This window comes from Ascidiella aspersa, chromosome 4, assembly GCF_963924565.1.
Source record: "Ascidiella aspersa chromosome 4, kaAscAspe10.2, whole genome shotgun sequence".
NCBI lineage: Eukaryota > Metazoa > Chordata > Ascidiacea > Phlebobranchia > Ascidiidae > Ascidiella > Ascidiella aspersa.
Genome location: NC_139450.1, coordinates 21859077 through 21883160, shown reverse-complemented (window position 1 = coordinate 21883160; position 24084 = coordinate 21859077). Strand labels below are relative to the sequence as shown.

The following is a 24084-nucleotide window of genomic DNA, read 5'->3' as shown; positions in this document are numbered from 1 at the left end:
ACTGAATGGTGACTTTTGTCGAAAAAATGTTTGTGGAAAATCTGGCTGATTTGATTTTTGACAAACCAGGTAGGGGAGGAAATGTGTTTGGGAAATGTTGATATAAGAATGGTATGTAGGCCTACAGCAAACTTATCTGTTTTTGCTACTGAAGTTCAATAGGGGGAAGTTACTTTTTTGCTAAATAATTTATGGACGAGGGTCTGTAAGTTTAGAGACTTTAATGAAATCAGGTTTTTATGCGATGCACAGTTTTGGGGCCAAACAGCTACGCCACAAGGTAGTCCGCTAATACTAGTGTAACTCAAATTAAAACTTTCCTCTTTTGTTTGTATATTTTAATCATGACCACCGTACTATCTTAACTTCACTATATCGAAACTAAAACAAACCGTCATTGCATTTCAAAGTACATTCTGTTAGGTCGTTCATAAATATACTGTACATTTAAAGAATTCAGCATAGTTCGCTTTCAATGAATTAACTTACAGCGCAGTAAAATCACGTGTCGATACGACCAAGGTCCAGGAAAAACAAACGCGTTACGCTCGCTCTCTACATGTTTTTTGTTGATTAGCCTTTCAGTAAGACATTTTGGAACAAGAGTAAAATTAGTTAATATATCAATATTTTATGTTTAGATCAGTTTTGCAGAAGGGCCAAACAATCGGAAAATATCTGTTGTAAAAAAGTTGGTTTGATAATTGTTTTAATACCTATAAGTTGGTATGGTATATAAGAAATACAAGGCAGTTTGTGTACGGCCTATTTATAACCATTTAACTTTTATATTCATGCAATGCTACTTACGCATAGTCCTAATTTGTTTTTTTGTATATTTTGTCGGATCGCCAAAGCTTTGCTGTTATATTGACGCTTAGTATTTGGTTCGGGGAGAAAAAACTTGAGAAACATTGCCTTAAGTGGTCTGTTTTGTCCCGCCTTCCCCTGTGGCCTGCGGTGAGGTTCGAACTCGAGCTTGCTGCATCGTGTTAGTAGGCTACTTACAATTTCATCATGAAGGGGTTCTGCAGTACCATATTTATTCAATGAAAGGTAAATAAGGAAGACCGGGGTGTGTTGATACAATTTGACATATTATCTAATAACTTGTTTATCTTTTGAATAAATAAAATAAAACCTTCGCCATACAAAAATGCAATCTTTCAGTAATAAGTTGCCGCAGGTTCTATAAAAATATCTTGTTCATAGCAAACGTTATGACCCTTTAAAAAGATAAAAATGTGGTACAACTTGCCCCTCGCACGGGTCGGTTGTAACACATGACAGGGCGAATCGTAACAAATGAAAACAACCGCATAAACACATTGGAAATGCATTTTATTGTTATATATCAACGAAATGTTAAACTCAAAGGTAAATGTAACAGAAAGTGTTAGCCATATACGATAGACCAAAAGGGCTACTATGAGGCTGTAGGTCTCAGGCCGAGTGTAACCAAGAGTTGCATAAGGACAGGATTACTACTCAAACAAATTTTGATTACTGTTAAATTCAATGAGCCTATAGCTCAAACTGAAGGCTTGGATGGACATAAATTACTAAACTATCTTAAACAAAATTGGTTGTTTTTGGTGCTGACAACAACTTGAGCAACTCGAAGGTAAAGAAAAAAGTAGCAAAAATAATACGTACTCTAAACGTATCGTAAACCTACTGTACATTGTACGTAGCATGCGCATTGCGCATACACATGAGACAACATCGCAAATAATTTATGTCGGGGGTGCACGCTTTGTGAGCCCACAAGTAACATTTGACACATTTGAATCCAAAAATCTTTTGTTTTAGAATTTTGGGAAATGTTGCATAAACACCAAACAGTAATTTTCTTCGTCGTTCAAAGAATCAGTTAGCGTGCTTTTCTCGGGTTGTTTAGATTTATTTTGCTTCCATTTTTTTCTTGACTGGCGTATCCGTTAAAATTTTTGCTTGTATCTTTTTTCGTTTGGATCCAGCTATTTGTCTTGGTGGTGATTTTGGTAATAGACGGTGGTGGTTTTGGTAATGAAGTTCTTCAGGACTAAAGTTAGAATGAGGCTCGCATGCAGCAGAAGTTGATGGAGTTTAACGTAAGAATTCCCAATGGGAGCTGGAGACAAATCGCCAGACGATAAAGCTTCTTCAGCATCTTGAGTAAAAAAATATGTCCTATGAGGAGCTGGAGGCAGATTTCAGACGATGAAAGATTCTTCTTCACGTTGAGCCTGCAAAGATGCGTTAAGAATAGCTGGGTCTGGCCGATTCACCTGGCAAGAAGAAAATTCGTGTTCTTCAAATATATCGGAGTAAAGGGCCAGATTCCTGTGCAGCGGAATCCTGACTGAATGTTATTTGGCGTTGTTGCCATTGGAAGAGAGGTTTTAACAAGCCCAGGAACATTATAAATGGTCATGGTTTTTCCGGGGTTCATTTTATTCCACGCGGCCCTGGCACCATCAACCATTTTTTTCAGAGGCCCATAAACACTACGATCGAGCGGCTGAAGTTTGTGGCTGCGTGAGAAGAAAACGAAAGAAGTATGATATATGCCATTTTGCTTACAGAAATCTATGGCTGCAATTGTACGGTGGGAGCTATGATTGTCGAGGAAAATCAAAACCTTTCGTTTTACTGTGACTTTAGTGTAGATAACAAAGTGTTCAAGGAAAATAAGGAAGTCGTCCTGTTGCATCCATCTGGTATAACACGGTTAGGAACTTCGACATTCAAAATATCGTACCATTCAACTTATGCTTTGATATAACGCAGGGGCGGGCAACTTCTCCAGTCGGCGGGCCTGGTATGGAAAACTGAAGTACTTGGCGGGCCGGATTCCTGATCGATATATTAATTGTACTGCCATGGCCTACCTGTTTTGTCGCATAATGGCGGCTAATGTTCTACTCTTTAAACACGGCAACACTTTCATTGCCCTGTAAACAACTGTTTTTTTTATTGCTGACTTGAAATCAGGGAGTCGAACCGTTTGATTTTTCCGGTTCAGCTTCGGTTCGGGTTGAAGGATTTTTTTCGGAATCCGGTTCAGTTCCGGTTTCAGTTCGGAGGAATTTAAAAGTTCCGGTTCAGCTCCGGTTCGACCATCGCTATTTCAAAACCGGTTCATAAAGTTCCGGTTCAGATACAATGTAATTTGCGTTAAATCTCAAAATGTGGGTCGATAAATGTAGAGAATAATCTTTGAATTGCAAGTCATTTAATCTAAGTTACGTGACGTATTAAGAAAACAGTAACTCGTTATTGAAATATCCTAAAAAATAAAAATCAACGATTTTTTCATTCATTATTCATATGTTTTTCAAAAAATTTCGAATATGACGTAACTTGACTCTGTAAAATAGAAGTTGTGACGTCATACAGGAGCGAACCGCTTTTATTTACAGGTTCGGGTTCGGTTAAGGTTCAGGTACTTTCAAATTTTTCGGTTCAGTTCCGGTTCGGCTCCTTAAAATCTTATAAAAAACGGTTCAGGTTCGGTTACGGTTCGGATAAAATTGACCCAAAACCGGTTCATAAAGTTCCGGTTCGGTTCCGGTTCGACTCCCTGCTTGAAATAGTACTTCGGCATCCAATCTTTGTTAAACTTTACGTTTCTCGGCAAAATCCAAGGAATAATATTGATGTTAACTATAAATCTAAATTTGGAACACACAATAAGATCTATATAATAACTACACCGTGTGAATAATAACTACACCGTGTAAATAAGACAACAATATGTCGAAATAAGTCCTAAATTCTTTGGAATAAGGCGTCTATGACCAAAGTCACGCTTGAAACTGTGGGGAGAAGGTATGGGATGTTGGGGGCCATGGCATTGGCCGCTTTGGTTTTTTTTGGGCGCCCTGGTTTGAAGCCCCTGATTTGGCACCTGGTTTTCTGGCCCTGTTTTGGGTTATTGGTGGCTGGTGGGTAATGAGTGGGGTTAGAAAATGGGTTAGGGTTGAAATTATTAGTGGAGTTACTGATGTACGTGAGGTTTGGGGTTAGGTAAAATGTTTTATAGGTCTGGTTGTGGTCATTTAGGTCTTATTCCGACGGGTTTATGACTTATTCCGATTTAGACGATTATACGACTATTTGATATTAGTCCTATTTTTGTCTTATTCCGTACCGGTACTGTGTGTTAGTTTTATTTCCGAACTGTGTGATGTTGATGTTGTTCTTATTTCGATGTTATGGCTGGAATTTTAACCCAAAACAAAAGCTAAAGAATAACTAACAATCACTATTATTTGACGTAGTAAGAAAGTAATTGGGGATTGCGGTAGACTGTGGCCGCGGGCCACATTATCATGTAGAACCGGAAACTGTCTGCGGGCCGCTCAAAATCTTATCGGGCCGTATGTTGCCCACACCTGATATAACGCCATCTAGTTTGGAGAAAACACAGCGACGTTTTGAAAACTAGTAACCCTTTACAGACTTGTTGCTTCTGCACTTCGCATTGATAGCGTTGAGTTTCTTTTGATGTAGCCTACCCAGTAAAGTGAGCAAACCAATCCGCTCCGGCTTTACCATTCTCTTCCCAAATCTTGGGATTACTGCACCTGTATTTAACTGCAAGTTCGTATGCGAATTCTCGGTCATAAGTTAAAAAAAATTAAACTTTATTTCCAAACTTTTAAGTACAATCTACTTATAAATTAATTTATGCGATTTAAAAATGATATCATCGATTATACAAAAACAAAAAGCAATATAGTAAGTGTAATATCTTACATATTTGGAGACGATCCGTAATAAGCATCCGCTGATCTAGAGTTCTAGACCAGTGTTTCTTAAACGTTTTTTAGTTTTGTTTACCCCTAGCATCGATCTCCAGATTTCATTCACCCTTGACTAATGATATGATCAAACTATCTCGTCTATATATAACAGCAGAAAATGATTTAGGTTGTTTCGATTTTTGTTAAGATCAACTTAAGCTACGTTTTACCATTGAAAATGTACAATTTCTCGAGACCAGAAATACAAAGCTACAAAAGCACAAAACACAGTCACCAAATTTTTGTACTTACACACTCAGTGCAAACCAACTTCACTATTACAATAAACAAAAAAACAAAAACAAAAGCACCAGTTCAGTAGTCAATTTACTGCAGAGCTAACATACATGTTTGACGGTTCACCCTTATTCACCCCTTTTGGTTGGTTTACCCCTGCAAAAATTTTGTTGACTTTTTTTTTTGTTTGAGGAACTATTTTCTAGACAATGTGACATGAAAATAGAAATATACTTTTTCTACTGATGGAATAGATTTTCCCTGTTTTTTCATATCGTTGGCAGCTCTTGCAAGTTCTTGCACAGGTGTTGTACCTTTGTCCCGTTTGTACTGCACGTAGCCTACTCAACTTTTAATGGCGAAAAAAAAAACGAAAGGCGCAGGGGGGTGGGGCAAGCGCCCCTCCTGCCCTTTGCTAAGGGGGACAAGGGGGTGGGGCAAAAGTGCCCTTTTCATGCAAAATGATATATTGCTTTCACAACGTTAAATATTATGCGACGGAAAATTGTTTAACTTAAAAATAGAAAAATTAGAAAATTCAAGTAACTTTTACTAGTCCACAGGGCCGACAGGAGTAGGGCTTGAGCTACAAAAAAATTTGTAAAATGACATGGTTGACATTTGTTAAAACATTTTTGGGACCATTTTAAGCCAATCTAGAGGACGTGGCCGCAAAAACTTTTCTAATGCAGTATTTCAATCAACAATATGATGTTTAAATCAATGTATTTTTAATAGGTCAAAATTTGTCAAAATTCCAATTTTTCAGGTCAAAATTTCTCATTTTTTAGGTCAAAAAATAATCGCCATACTAATGAGTAACAATTAAAAAATTTCCCACACAAATACCAAAAAAAAACTCTTAGTGGGGATTCCCCCGTTATAAACCACTATGAATTAAGTATAGTATCATTGCTAAAATCGCTACAATAATAATTAATTTAATCTAAAATACTTTACACAAAATATCACATGAAGTGAATTTATTATGTTTTTCTTGTTACATGCAGGCAACTCATACATACGGAAACAGGGATGCACAGCAAAACGAAAATCTTACAAGTTAAGACAAGTGTGAGTTCAGTGAAAAAAGGTTGTGTGACCGATTAAGTTTATGCTGATAACTGGCAATAGCAGAAATACATCCGAAAAATAATCAAAAGCATAAACACACTTAAACACTAAAAGTTAACCAAATTATGTACAACAAAATAACAAAGCTTTGTTCAGGTGGTTTGTCAATGTTGATAATTGAAACATTGTACTCCAACAATAAGTTCATAGATTTGCATACGCAAACTTTCGTAACGATTTTCAACACTGGGCTGACCAATATATAGTATTTGTACGAAATGATATCTATAGTATGATGGCACGTGATTAATTTCGACTACTTCGAGATAATGTTGAACTTTTAAGCTGTAAAAAATTAACTAATAAACGTGGAACACAAAAGCTTAATTACAACTTTTAAAGAACCAAACAAATAAATTTATGGGTTGGCAACAATTTTTTTTGTTTTTTTGAGTAGAGGGTGTCGAACCGCACCGGACCAAGAATTTTATGAACAATCTAACGCTTTGACTTGTTAGTGATCATTGATCAATTCGCTATAAAATATAGCCTACTGGTTTTTGTAATGTAGAAAATACATGGCAAATACAAGACTAATAAATCGTGTTTTTTTATGTCAAGAAACCATTAAAATGAACTGGTGTGATGATTACTTACAAAATCATAACCGGCAAGATAAACAACAATCCAACTCAAGTAGAAAAACACACAACAAATCAACTACAGTAACGCTTTCAACTAAAAAAATGTTTTTACTTGATGGCTGTTTCAATAAACCAGTCCTTTAAGTGGATTGCCGAAGCACTCCTTGTCTTACACTGGTCTTTCTGTGAGAAACGGTGCGCGTCCTATAACGAGAATAATGCTTTCGTCTGACCACTTTCATGGAGGCTTGCATTCCACCAGATCTTGCTCCATGCGACGCAGATACCCGGGTGATGGCGTTACGAAAAGAAGCCAACATTTCGGCTGTAAAATCGAATTATTTAAACAATTAAAATGACCGTTACTAACAAATGAAATTTTATACACACGGGCAGGGTTTTTTTAAGGTTTGGTTTGGGTGACCGCTAAGTAGTTTTAAGAGACCGCAAGTGTTTCATTTAAATACCAAAAAATAGCCATATTTGCTTAAACGAATTATTCATTAGGCAGTGCACAATCACAGAACAAATTTTTCAGGTTCTATCTCATGCAACAAAACAGATTCACAATCCCGTTCCCATCCGCCAGCTTCCATTTCTTCGTTGTTTGCAGATTCCAACGCCTACAATGCTCGCACTGTCACTATTCGTCGGTCCTTTGTTTTTTGCCACTTCTCAGCTATCTTTTGTGCATCCTCGTCAGTGAGCTGCTCCGGACCGTTCATCGAAGTGTTGATTAGAGCATTCAGGGTGATATCTAGTAGCCTATTTCGTTGCTTGGTTTTAACACGACATAGAGTCGAAAATCCTCGCTCTGGCCAGGCGGTTGCTAGAGGAATTGACAATGCAATGCAACAAAGTCGATGCAGCTCTGGAAACATTTGCTGGAATACGTTGTCTCGAGCAATTTTGATGCAGACATCACCGGGATCTTGGCAGAACTCAAATTCTGGCATTGTCATTCTATCTTTCAACGTTTGATAGTCATTTAGTACTTTCAAGGTTTGTTCAGCAGGAACAATGTCAAATCTTCTGATAAGCAGCGAAGATCATCGTTCCCATAAAGCTGGCGCTGAGGGGTATCAAGAGGAATCTCATTACCATCAGAGATTCGAAAAGCAGAGAGTACCTCAGGCTCAGGGAAACGTTCTTCGAGATTACAGAGCAGTGCCTCACAGTATGTTTCTGTGGTGAATCGCAGCAGTTTAAAATCATCTTCAAGAAGTGTTTTTTGAGATCTTGGTAAAATTTTTGAAATCTTCTCCCAGTCAAGTTTTAGGCTGTTTAAAACCTGATCTGAATTGACAATGCTTACCCACTAAAAATTGACACACATTTTTCATGAAATAAATTCGAAAACAGTCAGAGTATTTTAAAGAAAATTTAAAGGTTTTGAAAAAGACCTTAAATTGGATAACTCGGCTGGTTTTACATAGAATTTAAATACTAAACAGGATAAATGCGATGGTCAACACAATAAAAGACTTCTACAATCAGTAAATTTATTGATACTTGTGCAACCCTTTGTAACCTAAGATGAGCCAATGAAATTCCAAGTAGAGTTTGTTTTCAACAGTAGCCTACTATCGTTTTAAAGTTTTAGAATTACAGAATTTCCGCGTTCCTATGTGGCCAAAAACTCCGAATAAGGTCTACCTACCAGCTACAAACTTTGACTAAACTTAAGAAATCAAACCAAAGAAGTTCTGCGAGAAGGAGATATACTGACTTGTATGCCTATTTTTAGTATTATGAACAGTTTGAACGCTGTGATAGTACAATTACAGAACTCTCAAGTTTAGTTTATACAGCTTTTACTCTTGAAAGTAATGAATGACGTAATCACCAGTTCAGAACAGATCGCGTGTTGATTCATCTCTCTGATATGGTTTGATTGGTTGTTTGCGATTATATGGGTTCCTCTTCAAGACACAAAAGGCAAAAGCTACGGACATTCGTAAGAAAAAAATGTACGAAATTTGCCATTATAGACCTGGACCCGCTGACAGACTATATTGTTAGACCGTACCATGACCAACTTCGCAAACAACGCTAAAGGTGGCGGAAATTTCCCTTTCTCCGTCTGACGTTATAATTTTTTGCCAATAAACGAAACCAGCTAAAATACTAAAATTTAAAAACGAAGTTTACCATAGTTTACCTTTGTCGCACGTTGGACCATACCATCCCTCTTTACAGCTACATGAACCACTTATAGGGTCACAAGTTCCACCATGTTCACAGAGACATTCGAAACTGCAGCCAGGTCCGTATTTGCCGACACTGCAAACTAAAATGGAACGACGTTGCTGTAGTGTTTATATTATAAATTGTAACTAAAAGTGGTCATAGTTTGTCATCATAACTATCGTGATAAAGAATGTTGCCAGACCTTGTTGGCAGTTGGTGCCGCCACGTCCTGGTGGACACAAACACTTTCCATTAGTGCGGTCACACGTTTGACTTGAGTTGCCACACTGACACGTCTGTAAGCAATTTGCTCCGTGTTTTCCTTCCGGGCATTCTAAAGAAAATATGAAACATAAGTTACAAACTGAACACGTGTCGTACCGTGTACTGGAAAATTATATGTTGTACTATTTAGACTTGATCGTGTGAATATATAACATCATAAGCCTACCGTTCTCGCACTGAGGTCCGTGCCACCCTGGTGAACATCGGCATCTTCCGGTTGCAACATCACAATCTATGGAATTCTGACAATCGCATTTCCTAAGGCATGCATCACCGTAGAAACCTGACGGGCAAGCTAAGAAAAGAAAACATTAGATGCAATGACGTTTTGGTATAGGCTAAACCAATTGGCTTACTGACTAGCCTCGCTTATATTAATTATATCAGTAGTATGATCCAGTATTTTCAGGCACCACAAGTAAGGCAAATAGACAAACTAGAACTAATTTTGACAAACTTGTAGTCGTGAACACTAAGCATAAAGTTTATTTAGAGCCAGAGTGCCATTAATTACTCGGGGCGTTTTTGTGTTAAACAGATTATCTTAAGAGGGCCTAACATACTGAAAAAGGAGGTGAAATTGGCGCCAAAGTTTTTCGCATTTATGTGACTTTGATAAAGACATAATTTCTAGCTGCACCAATAAAAAAAGCTTTTGATGGGCAAAAATTGATCGGCACCGAATCGAGAACCGGCGAATAAGAATCACTATTGTAAACAAGGTATGTAGAATGAAATCAGTCCAGGTTAAATCGTTTACAAAATAACCCAAATGTAAGTCAAGTCATTTTCAACATTTACAAACCAAGTGCCATTACAAGTCATTCCTTACCAGGTCATGTCTTCATTCAAATCATTGCCAAAGCAAGTCAATCACGAGTCAGGTCATAGTATCAAAAATGTTTTAAACTGTTAACATTGTTTTCAGCAGTTAAAGTCAAGTCAAGTCTTGTGTTTTAAAAAAGACTACATTTCGGAATGTCCTTGCCCATCTTATTTTTTTGCTAACTGAACATGTTTGGCAAATAAATTAACCAAAAGGAATAAATGAAATTTGTGTCTATAATTACGCATGCACCACGTTAAAACCAAAACTCTGGGCATGTTAAAAAAGTAAAAAAAAAATTGCGTTTGATAAAATAATTAAAAATATGAATAAAGTTGTCATGGTAATTACCATACCATATACGCTTAGTTTACTGTGATAACGATGGTAAAACTTGGTCCTGCCTTAAGTCCTAAATTATTTGTCTTTAATAACGAAAATTGACAAGTTCGATTGTAAAACTTACTTTACTGCAGTGGCCATATAAAATACAGTAAATAGTTTACCTGTTTGACAAGCGGTACCGTAGTAACCTGGGGGGCAGTGGCACCAACCGTTAAAGCGATCACAAGTTGCATTAAGGTTGCAACCACAATCCATCTCACAGTTGGGCCCCCATTTATGTGTGGGACATTCTGCCAAATAAAATAATACCTTTTAATATATAAACACAAATGTTTTACATAATTGCTATTTTGGAGCATATTAGTAACTTTTTATTGCATCCAATAGCAAAGCAAAAATAAAAAAGCGTTTATCTTAAAAATAATAGTTTAAGTTACAAATAAATAGTATTAGATACGTACCTTGATCGCATCTGCTTCCGCTCCATCCTAAGCCACAAGAACATTGACCGCTCACAACATCACATACACCGTTGTCGTTACAATCGCATTGGTTTGCGCACATGTTACCCCATGTGTTGGCAGGACACGCTACACAAAAACAAAACTGCATTATTTTTCAAAATTTAACAGTCACTTAATTTTGACCATGATCCCATTCCTCACGTACTTTTCAGGAATCATCGACACCAGATCTACTGCATCTTAAACAATGAGTTTTCAGGATAGGCACGCGTAATTGCAAAACGCTGTATTGTTAACATTTAGTTATCGTGCCGTTATCACTTATCAAGTGAGAAAGGCGAAAATAGATAATTATTTATTAGTTATACGCGCATTTAACTAGTAGTAAGTGTATGCAATTGTTAGTTGTCAAACAAGGTTTAAAAAACTCAAGTTGACTATTTTTTTTACGCCAAGTAGGCTAATATTATTTAAGGTATTTGTCTGTAGAATTCCTCGAAGCTTTAGTGATAACTATAGGGCGATAGGTGAACAAAATTGTTTTTTTATTTTAACTTACTTGACTCGCAGTTACTTCCTGTTTTTCCGGGTGGGCAATCAGAAAGTGAGACACAAACGCCATTCACAGGGTCGCATCCATTGTAGGATCTACAATTACAGGCCATCTGACAGCCTTCGCCGTAAAATCCATAAGGACATGCTACAGACAAAGTAGAACATATTGACAGATGTCTAAACCTATTTTTGGCAATTAAACAAGTAACTTACGTTCAATACAGGTTGGACCGGTGTACCCAGCCGTGCAGAGGCAGGCACCTGACGTAGCGTGGCATCTTCCACCGTTTTCGCACGTACACTGTAATTGACAATTGACTCCGTACGTTCCCGAAGAGCAAGCTGAAAAAATATTTGGTGTCAATTTAAACTTTTATCAACAAAACGAAAACAAGTAGGTTAACAACAATAAGCATTGTTTGGTTTATGACCCTCGTGAGCAACCGCAACCATGGATATACCTGCAAAAGACATATTTAAAAGTATAGTTTCTTGTTATTATTAATTTGGATCTTATACTAGTTGGTTGCACTACTTTACTACTCCCTTGACTAACTGTGTTAGTAATGTAAAAGTTAATTTACAATCGATATATCTTGCTCAACTTACTTTCCCGGCAAGTGTCACCGGTGAAACCAGGTGCACACGAGCACTCGCCAGTCCTCGGGTGGCACAAAGTATTCATTCCACAAGAGCAGGTTTCTTCGCAATTTCTTCCAAATCGACCAGGTAAGCAAACTAAACAGTACGGTAAATGTTAAAACCTCATACATACGTTATTATAATATTGATCACCGTTTAGCCGACATAAACGTTTTGCGTGGGGTATAGGAGGCATTCACCACTCTTTAGAGATAACGTAACACATTTACCTTATAACTTTATGAAAGAAGTAATTTTAATCAACCTGCTTTTCTAAGTGGAACTCGTGCGTGAATGTGCAACTAAAACCGAGTATAATTTTATCCAACGATCTAGCGGTAAACCGTTCGTACAAAAATTGCGTTTAATTAATTAAAATTTCCAAATCTTACTCAAATTTCAGAATGAGTCTTAGTTACACGGCGTTAACCTTAATTCTCACGTAGAAATAGTCAAACGAAAATAGTTTCTAAAGGTGCTTTAAATTTAGAGAACATCCAGCTTCGTTAGGCAAAAGTAGCAATTCAAATAAGGCCGTTAGAAACCAGATTTTATGTTTAAATTTATAAAGCAGAAAATAGCTTTGAATAAGTTAGGTTGGCTAACTTTCCGTTGAGAGGGGATAAAAAAGGCACCTTTTCGCTAATAGATTTTGTTGATCTGGTCAAAAACATAATAAGATTCCCGATAGTGAAACATATTTTTTATTTGTTCTGCGTTTTTCAACCTTTTTTATTTCAAGCGTTTTTCAACCTTTTTTATTTACTATTATTCAAAACTAAAATACTACCTTGGAAATAAATCACTGTGTTTTTTTGCAACTTATTAAAGCAAAATCAAGGTTCATACAACTTACCATGTTGACATCCTGACCCAGTTAAACCCGGTGGACAGGAACACTGCCCTGTGATGTGGTGGCACGGTTGCCCAGATGTGCATGTGCAAATGCTGTCACAGTTTTCTCCAAAGTAACCTGCAACAATTTTATGAAATAGTCTAGTAGAAACCAAAGCAATAGGGTTTGAAAAGAAAGAGACGACATATGGGCGACCTTAGATTTAACTTTATAAACCATTTTCGCCTGTGGCTAAAATAGGGTATGGACATAATATTTATATATGTTTTTATACTGTTTGCTCAGAATATGTTCGTTCGACATTTACTAATTGGTGTTTCGGAAAAACAAAATACTTGCTACTGGTATAGCAGCAACTATTTAGCAGTAAAATCTTTGATTTGTTTCCTTTGAATTGTTCTCTTAAGGCAGTGGGAATCCAGAACCACAAAAACGCTGGAATCAACTACCTGAGTGACAAGGGCGGTCACAGTTTCTTCCTCGCCAACCAGGCAAGCACAAACAGCTTCCCGTGACGTGATTACAGCCGTTTGCATTCACGCAATTACACCTTTCCGAGCACTGCATGCCAAAGTATCCAGATTCACACGCTGCAAAATATATTTCCATTTTACTATTGGTCCATAAGTTAAACAGTTATTCTCTTCATATTTTTTTTATAATTTAAACACAACTATAAGAACATAAGGTTTGAAGTTACATTTTTTGATCAAAACATTTTTTTTATTAGGAAAACTAACTGAACATGCGTCAGCTAAATACGTAAGTATACCACTAGACAAGACATGAACATGTCCTTCTCTTCTAATGTCGGCGGCTTTATATCTAACTTTTATATAATAAACTGTAATAGATTTAACAATCTTATAAGTCTTACATTCCCTGCAGTCATGTCCGACATAACCGGCTGAACAAGTGCATTCTCCAGAAGCAAAATTACAGAGTCCACCGTTGTGACAAGAGCAAGAAGCCTGGCAACCTTGACCGAATGTGCCAACAGCACATTCTGAACACAACGGAAAATTTTTGTTTTAATATCATATTTACTCTGACTAATAGTTTATTACAGCAATAAAGGTGAAAAAGTTTGGCCGTGGATTATGTCTCGTGTTTATTAGATCCTATCTTACTGCAACTGCTGCATTTACCTAACTCACAAGCTGCTCCCATCCAGCCTGGATTACAATCACAACGACCGGTGATAGGATCACAACCTTTTGAATTCCGGCAGGTACAAGTTTGTAGACAGTTAGCACCGAATTTTCCAGACGGACACACTGAAAGTAAAAAGTATGATCATAACGAACAACATAAAACTGCCTATAGCAATTAAATAGGTTATTGTCAGGGACGGATCCAGGATTTTTTGTGGTGGGGGGCATGAAGTTTTTTGGGATCACGTTTATTTTATTTTTTTATTTTTAAAGAAATGCGTTTTTTTGGTTAAATTGGCAAAACCTTTGATTTAAAAGGGTATGTGACACCATAAGCACATAAAAGAGATCTGCATATTGCTCGAAATAACAGCAATTGTAGTTACTTTAAAGTAAAGAGCGAAAAAAAAGTTGTATTTGTATAGTAAAAGCTGGTAAACAAAATAATTTTGGGCGCCATGGTATAATGACCCCCCTGGATCCGCCCCTAGTTATAGGCTACCACATAACGCAATTACCAAATATGGTTAAAACGGTACCTGAATGGAGCACAAGCTTTCCTTATACTAGGAACACAATGTAAACCAGTTTAAGAACTTACCTCTATCACACCTTGGTCCTGTGTATCCGAGGCCGCAGATACATCTGCCAGTAGCGTGGTCGCACTTAGCGCCATTGCTACACTCACATCGGTTTAAACAATCTGGGCCCCACATTTGCTCTTCGCAGCCTTAAATTTAAAACAAAGTAAAAATATAGGACACAAATTTGTTAACCGATATGTTAGTTATGGTTTATATTGTATGTAAAGTATTGATTTATTGATGGTCCGAGTAATAGCTACATATTCCATTATATGTTAAGTAGACCTTTAAAATATGTGAAAATATATAACAAGCCATAAGCAATTTTAAATATTTACTGTAAAAAAAGTAAAGTATACCAAACAAAAAAATTGCGATGTATAAGTGCTCAAGCTTTAATCACAAATATAAATTTAATTGGAGAGCTAAACACCGTAATAATTAAATCCTATTCCAATAAGAAATATTTATTTAAACTTTAACTTACTTTGAATACAATTTTCTCCTACCCAGCCAGGTGGACAGGAACATGCGCCCGTTACATGATTGCATGTGGCACCATTGCCACAAGCACAAGTGTTAGCACATTCCAGTCCGTAGTAACCATCAGGACAAGCTACAAATAATTCATCATTTGTAAATAGACCGCATACAAACAGATAATTGCACAATACTGAAAATATTTAAAACTTCGGATGCGTGTCTACTGTCTATGCATCAGTTATTACGTTCACAGTTCTCCTTATGAAAGATTGGAAATATACTCAGACCTAGAATTTACTTGCGAAAGTCGATAGTTGTCAAAATCTTGATAGGCAAAAAAAAGTGTAAAGAGTAACTTTTTGTTTTTAAGCTATAATACGTTGGTTAGGTCCCTTTAGTTCATATTAAGCACGGAATGATGCTTGTTGATGTCTACCATGAATAGGGGGGTCACATAACCGTAGGACAACAAATTTAACGACAGGGTATCCCCGCATGTTCATGAACAGGCCGAATTCGTTTAGTAGTAAATAAACACGAGTTGGAATGTCACTCCAACTTAACCAGGAAACCTCGCAGTACTGCAAGGAATTATCTATTTTGACATGATCAGTTTTAAACAGGCGACTTTTAGTCTGGTTTTTGATAAAACACTGAGCTAAGGTAACAGCTACCTTACTGAGCTAAGGTAACTTTGTACACGAGTTTTGTTTTAAAAAAATACAAGAAAAAATTTATCTGCAGTAAGGAAGCGAGTAATTTATTTATGAACAAGTGTTGTTATCCTTTTTGTAAACCAACCATGGCTTGATCAACGCCTGTAAGTTCACTTTTTTTTAAATATATTAAATTTGCGCGTTGCCAAGAACATTACTCAAATGAATGTTACCTACGTTCCTATGGTCGTAGACTCATATTATAAATACGTTTGGATTGCATAAATGCTAAATTTCACAGAAATTGCATGTTTAAAAAGTTTGGATCTAAGAGGATCCATGGCCACAAAGAAAATAATTCATGGCCACAAAGAGAATAATAATACTTGCGCGAAGTGCCATAAATTTAATTGTTTGTCTGGTTTTTGGATTTTTTTAAACAGGTTCGATATACTCGATGTTATGTGAAAAATCAGGAAAGTATTCACGCAAAGCTCGAAACAATACATTTATATTGACTATACGTTGGCGAAACGAAGATATTTTACCTTAAATTATTTAGATTCTGAAGATATTTTAACGTTTCAGTAGTCCACTTACGTCTGTCACAAAATGTGTTTCTCCATCCTGCAGTACAAGTGCAAGCACCGCTCTCGTGGTCACAAAGGGCTCCATTCGCACACAAACACTCTTGCTGGCATTGTGGCCCATATGTTCCTGGTATACAAGCTAAAGGGACGACATGCAATCACCTTGTCATTGGTATAAAAATTAATATTGCCAAACAAAAAAAAAATCGTAACTTTTTGTCATAAGCATGAAAATTGGGCAAAATGTGTGGGCGAAGAGGCAAAATTTGATGTACCAACGCGAAAAAATTAATCATATTGACTTCCATTGTCAAGACTGTGATATTCCGTGCGCCAAGTAGCATCCCCTTGTGCGGGCATCCCAAGATAAGTCTTCTTCACAGGGGATAAAGATGTAAAAAAAATTGCTCGAACAGCCGGCAACGCAAACAAGCCCAATGAAAATAAATTCTTTGGAAAATACTATCAGTACATTTTTACAAACAACTTATTTTGAAAAAGGTGCCTTAACTGGAACGCGCTTACAATATATTATCTAATGGTATAAAACTCAAGACTCTTGTCTTCCGATTGTTATTTGCCGCCTAACCATTTCGAGTTGTGACCTAATATAGATTTATTTTATCTCTATAATACCTTTTTTCCTAATGTTGTTTAGGCATTTATGACGTAGCCTATTTTATACACCACTATATAGGTCGGTAGGAGATTAAAAGGAAAAAACGTTCGTGGGCTTACTCGCTTCACCACGTTTAGTATTATTTATAAGACTTCGTTTTACAATTTGTGTAAAACTGCATTTTTCTTCAATTGTTGAGAGTTAATGGGCCACCCGATTCGTTGATTTTATTGTGCCCCTTTTCATCCAACAAACAGAACGACACTCATTCACAAATATGTATATAGGTATTACCGTATTTAAAAAATTATATCGTTTAAATTGTGGCATTGTCAAAGTCAAACGAGATCGACAGAAGTTATTATGCTAAGAAACTTTACCAAAAAAGTAGTTTACCCTTATCACATCTTTTTCCCCTCCATCCAGATGCACAGTTGCAATTTCCATCAACTGGGTCACATGGTTCACCATTTTCGCAATCGCATCGTTGATCGCAATTTTGTCCCCAGCGTCCGAGCGTACAAGCTTGGTGGTGACATAGGTTTGATTAGGTTTAATACACAGTTACACGCTTGTATTTAATAAATATACTAGGCAACTCAAGCACATAAAACAGACCGATAAAGGGCTACATTATACAAGACAAACGAGATTTTTGCAGTAAATACATCTTTTCGAAGCAGTAACCAACCGGATTTGGTATTATTCGTTACAATAGATGGTACCTTGTCTTCTAAAGGCCTTATTTTTTGTCGAAATGAAATTTAATATTCTTAACGTATGATAAGTAAATTAAATAATAGAGTCGATATGTTTTGGGGCGTTTTTTTTAGGAAAGTAAAAACTAGATTAAACTTCGTAGGATTTGTAATGTTGCCCCTAAACTAGATTAACACATATCCTATAGGATGTTTACAGTAAAACCATGCATCTACTGAACTGTGCTTTTAGCCCATCTATACAAATTAGATATTTTGGGGTATGGTAATACGAACTACATCTTAACATGTTAAACATTTGGCGATTGTATAATTGAAATATTTTGCGTGTCTTTAAGTGTAAACACATTTTGTTTCGTGCATAAAATAGATAAATATCGGACAAAAATGTGATGGTTTGTCAGCAAGTTTTATATAGCAAGGGTCTTATTTTTTCCCAATCTGGTATCGCTTTCAAACTTACTTTTTTGACAGTTTCGTCCAGCATAACCAGGTTTGCATCGACAACTTCCATCCACTGGATCACACTCACCGTAGCCACAATTACAGATGTTACGACACTGAATTCCGTACTTCCCCTTTCGGCAACCTTGAATTAGGAGTTAACAATGACAAGGTTTCTATGACCAAAAAACAGTAGTTTTGTAGGTAGACATACGGTCAGCACAAAAAGTTCCAGCAAATCCCGCCACGCATTCGCAAACCCCGCTTTGTTTGTTGCACGTTCCGTTGTTCAAACAGTGACAACTTTCGGCACAATCTTGACCCCATGAATTTCCTGGACAATCTATGTACAAAAATATATACATTTTACTGCTATTGTCTCACATTTTACATAATATACATTTCACTGTAATAAAAAAATATATATAAATACTTTTTAAAGAGCGTTTCGGTGCACGTTTATCAAATTGAAATGAAAGTTGGCTAATAATTATGGTAATCAAAAAGTCGCGCTTACCCTCTTCACATGTAGTACCCGTCTTTCCTGGTCTGCACAAGCAGGTTCCGGTAACTCGATCACACTGACTTCCCTCCGCGCATGAGCACATTTCCAGGCAACTGACTCCCCACGTTCCGGAACTGCACTCTGCAAAGTACATTACATTTTATCTCCACAAACTCAGTAAATCATCATACATGAATATGGGTGGGAACCAGTGGCTTTGAAATACAAACCAGGTTCGACGGCTAAATTTTTTTGTTATGGAAAACATCGCCCAATATTTCTTTTAAATTAGTAATTATATCAATATCTATCTATCGTAGATACACCTGATCTTAAGGCATTTTTATAAAAACAGATATAAAAGATAAAATCATTTCAAAAAGATCTAAGATACGACAACAAGAATCTTTCTTTTACATTTTATTGTCGGCGTTACTTCCTAAAGTGTTCCATCTTAGATACATCTGGGTATAAGCGGGAAATAAAAATAACTACGTCTGTTACCTTTGTCACAAGCAGGCCCTCTAAAGCCTGCTGGGCAGTCATGTTGACAAGAACCAGTAATATGGTCACACTCCACACCAGTCTCGCACCGGCACTGCATGGCGCATCCAGCTCCGTAGGTTCCTTGTGCACATTCTTGGGAAACGGAAAAAGGTGATAAATTAAAACCCCATTTTACTTGTCCAATAGTCATATTTCAGCAACACGTTTGTACCTGATACACACGTTTCTCCAGTGTAACCTGGCTTACAAGTGCAGGTTCCATCTACTTTGTTGCAGCTGGCGGTGTGTCGCTTGTGACAATTGCATGATTTTATGCAAGTGATCCCATATGACCATAAAGGACATACTGCGTTGTACGTTAAACATAATAAAGTAATATACACGAAGATTATTATAAATAACACTTATGGGACATTGTAGTTTTACAAGTCTAATCATTTTTTCACACAATCACACTAGATTCGGCAACCAAACTGCGAATAATACATAACTGAAGTTTTTGGATTATTTACGATGCTTTCAACTAGCCAAATTTCTCGTTGAAATATTGTTTTTAAATAAAAAAGTTGTACAACATTTGTTTACTATACCTTTACTACACTGCTTGCCATAGCGACCAGGGACGCAGAAACAAGTGCCGAACTTTTTGTGGCATCTCACTCCTTTGCAATCACATGTTTTTCGACAGTTCGAACCGAATTTTCCCTTTTCGCAACCTATAACAGAAAAAAAATTATGTATTAGCTATATTTGATGAAAGTTGATAACTACTATTATACGTTGTGGACAGGAATCCAGTTTTAAAAGGCCAGAAAAATGTAATGTCGGGAAAATGTATGCTTAATTTGCTTATGTAACAACGTGATGTAAAACACATCAGATTTTTAGGTAGACGAGAGGTTTACAAACAACTGGGGTTCGAGATCAACACATTCCTAGTTTTTAGGACGTTAAATAAAGATCTCTCTTCTCTTTTCAAGGGTCGAGCGTTAACGCAGGATATTTTTTCTTTTTCGCCGTTATTCGTTCAGGTTGATTGATTGACAAGTGTGTATTACACAATTAACAAGGCTAAGTCCAGCCTCCTTCGTTTTTCCTCGCTGAAAACGTCGAGCTAGGCGCAGCTAATTTTCCGCGCTGTTCGCTGTCTGCGCTGATATCCGATGTTGGCGCTACAACGGCCTTTTTTTCTCAAGATTACCTAAAAAGGTGTGGTCTAACTGTGACTGTCGTGGGCGTGTCAAGTCGCAATATTTATATAATAAAATGTTTCCGCAAATTATTTTCTATAAGCATATTCTAAGACCACGTGTTTAGTGTGATATTGACTAAGCGGTTTCGCAGCTAGCAGTAGTGTCGACGACGTACGTGTTCGCTTTGCGCCTAAAGGTTCGCTTTTGCTGGACGGTAATTGGCTGTTTCGAATTATTTTTTCCTATTTATGACGTTCTTTATAAACACTATTTTATGACGCTATACCTGTAACTAATTTATGACGTCATTATTTAATAACGATAGACGGAAATGGGGAAATTCCCTAAGTTTAATTCAGGACCCCACTTTTGGGATTTTTGGATACGCCCCTGTTTATGTCTATCAAAGGCAATATCTTTGATAGCCGTATTTGTCATATTCAAAAACTGTTCACAAGTTTCACTGTTAACAAATTGTATCTAACTGCATAAAAAACAGTTAAATACAATTCGTGTGAAATATATCTGCTTATGTTAATTGCAACTAAAATAGGTGAAGATTTTAAGGTGGTCGCTCTTCCCAACCACTGGATTAAAAGATGCAAGCAAAGTTTTTGAACTTTATATGTAAGTTTGAACATAAGTGTGTTTCTAAAACACTTCCAAGCAATGATTTACTTCTGAACAAAGACCAACCTTAGTCACAACAATAAAACAAAAAACACATACTTTTGATTTTCGAATAATTAATCAAGTGCAGTTTGGTTCAATTCTTTAATGGGTACGCCACGCATATGGGTACAAGGGTAGATAACTATAAAATGTAGATGAATCACTAAGATTTATTGAAACTTAGATTTTAAACTTCCTACGCAGCGTTTCTTTTTTTTAAATTTAAACAATAAATGTAGCATATTCAAACTACAATGTGTTTCAGTAAAATTAAAATGTGTTTTATTAAAAAAATTACCTAAGTTTATAAAAAAAAAGGTTAAAAAAATACAAAATAAAACAAGAAAGCAATTATTGTTTTCTTTGTATGCCATACCATTTTCGCAATGAACTCCAGTTACGCCAGGAGGGCATCTGCAGTGACCACTTTTAGCATCGCATGAACCATCGTTCTGACAGGAACAAAGATTGCGACAATCTTGGCCGTAATATCCTTCTGGACAAGCTTTAAAAAATATATATATATATATTAAAAATACTTGTAATTAGTATTACTCTGTGTAGCCTATTATTAATAAAAAAACAGTTATTTCAAGAATATTAGTTTATACTGACAATATATTGTAAAACTTACTTTCGTTACAAATCAACCCGGATTTGCCAGGATCACAAATACATCCGTTTTGTTCTTCATTACAATGACCGCTAACACAGTCCGAGCATTGATACTGGCAGCCATAACCAAACCGTCCCGGTTCACATCTGGTAAAAAATGTTTAATGCAAAGAAGTTGCAAAGAAAAATCCTGTTTCTTTAAACCGTCGTTATACAGCTATATGAGGTCGTAACAGTAGTATTCACTTACTTATGACATGGCGACAAATGACATTTTGCTTTAACACTTTTTAACGCTTTATAGAAAAAAGGACAAGCATAAACTATATCTTACACGATGCTCACATGGCGTACATGTGCACAATTACAAAAAATATCAACAAAAAATAATAAAGTAGTTTTTTAGATGAACCTTGTGACAATTGATAATGCTGCCAAATCGGAACCATCAAGAAGTCGAATTTCAGGTTGAAAACGAATAACTGGTGCTGGTCGATGTTGAACTAATGGACTTCCGTTAATTCCGTTAATTCCGTTAATTCCGTTTATTCCGTTAATGATAGCTGTAAAAACGATTTAGTGGTAATATCGGAGACGATTGTGGAGTTTTGTCTTGGGGCATAAAAGTTTTAGAAAGCTTTATGAGTTACGACATATCGTGATATTATAATAACGAGTAAAAAATATGCGGAAAAAAGATTCGTTTTAGCGACGGCTTTAGAAAAATCTTTGCGACGCATCAAGCTATAGGAATTTTACTAATTTTGATTATTTGTTTGTTCGTGACACAAAATTCATACCAATGACTTCGAATGAACATGCAAGTCGGTAATAATAATATATATTGAAAAAGTTTTTGTTATCGCTATTTAGTTTAGATGAGAAACGGAGTTAAAACTGCTAACTGCGCGGTCTATTTAATAGGCAAAACGTTAAAGTTAGGAGAGCCACTGGAGAACACAGCTGTATGAACACAGTGAAACCACGTAAAATATTAAAATAATAAAATAGTTGCGCATATACGCAACAAAAAATGCAAATATTGAGATAAAGTTCATAAGTAATAAGACATACCTATACACCGGCCCTGGTCGCCAAGCATAAAGCCACCGTCGCACGCACACTCGAACGATCCAACACTGTTAACACATCGATGATCACAGCCTCCGTTGTTGTCCAAACACTCGTTCACATCTGCACATTCCAAGTTATTAGATCTTAACCAGGGAGTCGAACCGAACCCGAATCGGAGTTTTATCAACCGGTTTTGGGCTAGTTTTACTTGAACCGTAACCGAACCGTAATCGGTTAAAAAAAGCGGTTTACTCTAGCATGACATAACAATATATAATTATGGCGCAGCAAAATATTTAGTTTTTTCTTTTTGTTTCTTTAGCCAGCAGTGCATTAAAGCATAACGGAGTTTACTAAATAACTTACATGGTTTAATAATTGTTTTATTATAATTTTTTAAAGGGGTAAATATGAGGTGACTCTATTTCGGAAAGAAATGTTATTTCGGGAAGAAATGTTCTAGGCCTAAATCAACCCTCAAAACCATTGTACATTTAGCAAGTTTTGCAGTTCTTGTATGATATAGTGTTCGCCGATATACCCATAAATTTAGATAATTGATTTTGTTTTGTGTTGGCTGCCAACTTTCAACTTTAAAAGATATATACGGACTATTATCCTAACAAGTTCGTTACCTTTGAGAAACTTTTGCATATGTATATTAAAAGATAACAATATGATGTGTCCATGTAAGAAAAGTATTTTTCTGAAGGGCACAAGCTAAGGGTTACGGTCTTTTTGCTGTGTTATCTTGTTTTAACACAGGATTTTCTCTAAACATATTTACGTTTTTTACTGCCATAAACGTGGAAATGTTTGGAATTCTATAGATACCATTATAGGTCAAACATAATATCTCTATATTTTTTTACTAATTTTATATGGTGAATGTTTCACACAACTCTACTAAGCGACTACAATAATCGATATAACAAAAATTCTATCAATAAAAAAAAAATGCGCTACCATCACAGCGACATCCATCACTTCTTCTTGTAAAACCTGTTCTACAATTGCATTCGTATCCGCCAGGTGAATTGGCACAACCTTGGTCACAACAATTAGACCCATCATTGCATTCATCCACATCTGTGAAAAAGAATGAAATTATAAGGAATTAAAAGTATGTGAAGAGGTCATAAATTGTTCGATACTGAGTTAGGCGATATAGGGAATGCAAAGGAACTAGATGACATACTGGGGAACATACTCTATATGGCTATGAGATAAAGAGTTTTTTAAATAGTACAATTCAAATAATACTCTTTAACCTGGTTTAAACAAATGCCAATTCAAACTCAAATGTTAACGATATACTAAGGATATTTTTAGCCTGCGTATATCGATGGTGATCAAGTGTC

General features: G+C 36.4%; 1 protein-coding gene across 2 annotated transcripts in view; it reads right to left on the bottom strand.

Annotated features, from left to right (window-relative positions):
* Nucleotides 1–5995: 5995 nt before the first annotated feature.
* The window catches only part of LOC146148660 (uncharacterized), a 34220-nt gene continuing 16131 nt past the window's right edge, over nucleotides 5996–24084 (bottom strand). For both annotated transcript variants that reach the window (XM_083387143.1, XM_083387144.1), the window contains 28 exons: nucleotides 23690–23812; nucleotides 22724–22843; nucleotides 22062–22212; nucleotides 21669–21796; nucleotides 21411–21539; nucleotides 19760–19885; nucleotides 19381–19515; nucleotides 19167–19301; nucleotides 18675–18803; nucleotides 18372–18500; nucleotides 18177–18302; nucleotides 17391–17519; nucleotides 16386–16514; nucleotides 15134–15262; nucleotides 14664–14792; nucleotides 14057–14185; nucleotides 13786–13914; nucleotides 13358–13498; nucleotides 12909–13025; nucleotides 12020–12148; nucleotides 11624–11752; nucleotides 11415–11555; nucleotides 10853–10981; nucleotides 10553–10681; nucleotides 9387–9515; nucleotides 9138–9269; nucleotides 8907–9035; nucleotides 5996–7070 (listed from right to left, as the gene is read on the bottom strand). In XM_083387143.1, coding sequence (XP_083243269.1) covers nucleotides 6886–7070; nucleotides 8907–9035; nucleotides 9138–9269; nucleotides 9387–9515; nucleotides 10553–10681; nucleotides 10853–10981; nucleotides 11415–11555; nucleotides 11624–11752; nucleotides 12020–12148; nucleotides 12909–13025; nucleotides 13358–13498; nucleotides 13786–13914; nucleotides 14057–14185; nucleotides 14664–14792; nucleotides 15134–15262; nucleotides 16386–16514; nucleotides 17391–17519; nucleotides 18177–18302; nucleotides 18372–18500; nucleotides 18675–18803; nucleotides 19167–19301; nucleotides 19381–19515; nucleotides 19760–19885; nucleotides 21411–21539; nucleotides 21669–21796; nucleotides 22062–22212; nucleotides 22724–22843; nucleotides 23690–23812 — 3695 coding nt within the window. In that variant the 3' untranslated portion in view covers nucleotides 5996–6885. The remainder of the gene's footprint in view (nucleotides 7071–8906; nucleotides 9036–9137; nucleotides 9270–9386; nucleotides 9516–10552; nucleotides 10682–10852; nucleotides 10982–11414; nucleotides 11556–11623; nucleotides 11753–12019; nucleotides 12149–12908; nucleotides 13026–13357; nucleotides 13499–13785; nucleotides 13915–14056; nucleotides 14186–14663; nucleotides 14793–15133; nucleotides 15263–16385; nucleotides 16515–17390; nucleotides 17520–18176; nucleotides 18303–18371; nucleotides 18501–18674; nucleotides 18804–19166; nucleotides 19302–19380; nucleotides 19516–19759; nucleotides 19886–21410; nucleotides 21540–21668; nucleotides 21797–22061; nucleotides 22213–22723; nucleotides 22844–23689; nucleotides 23813–24084) is intronic.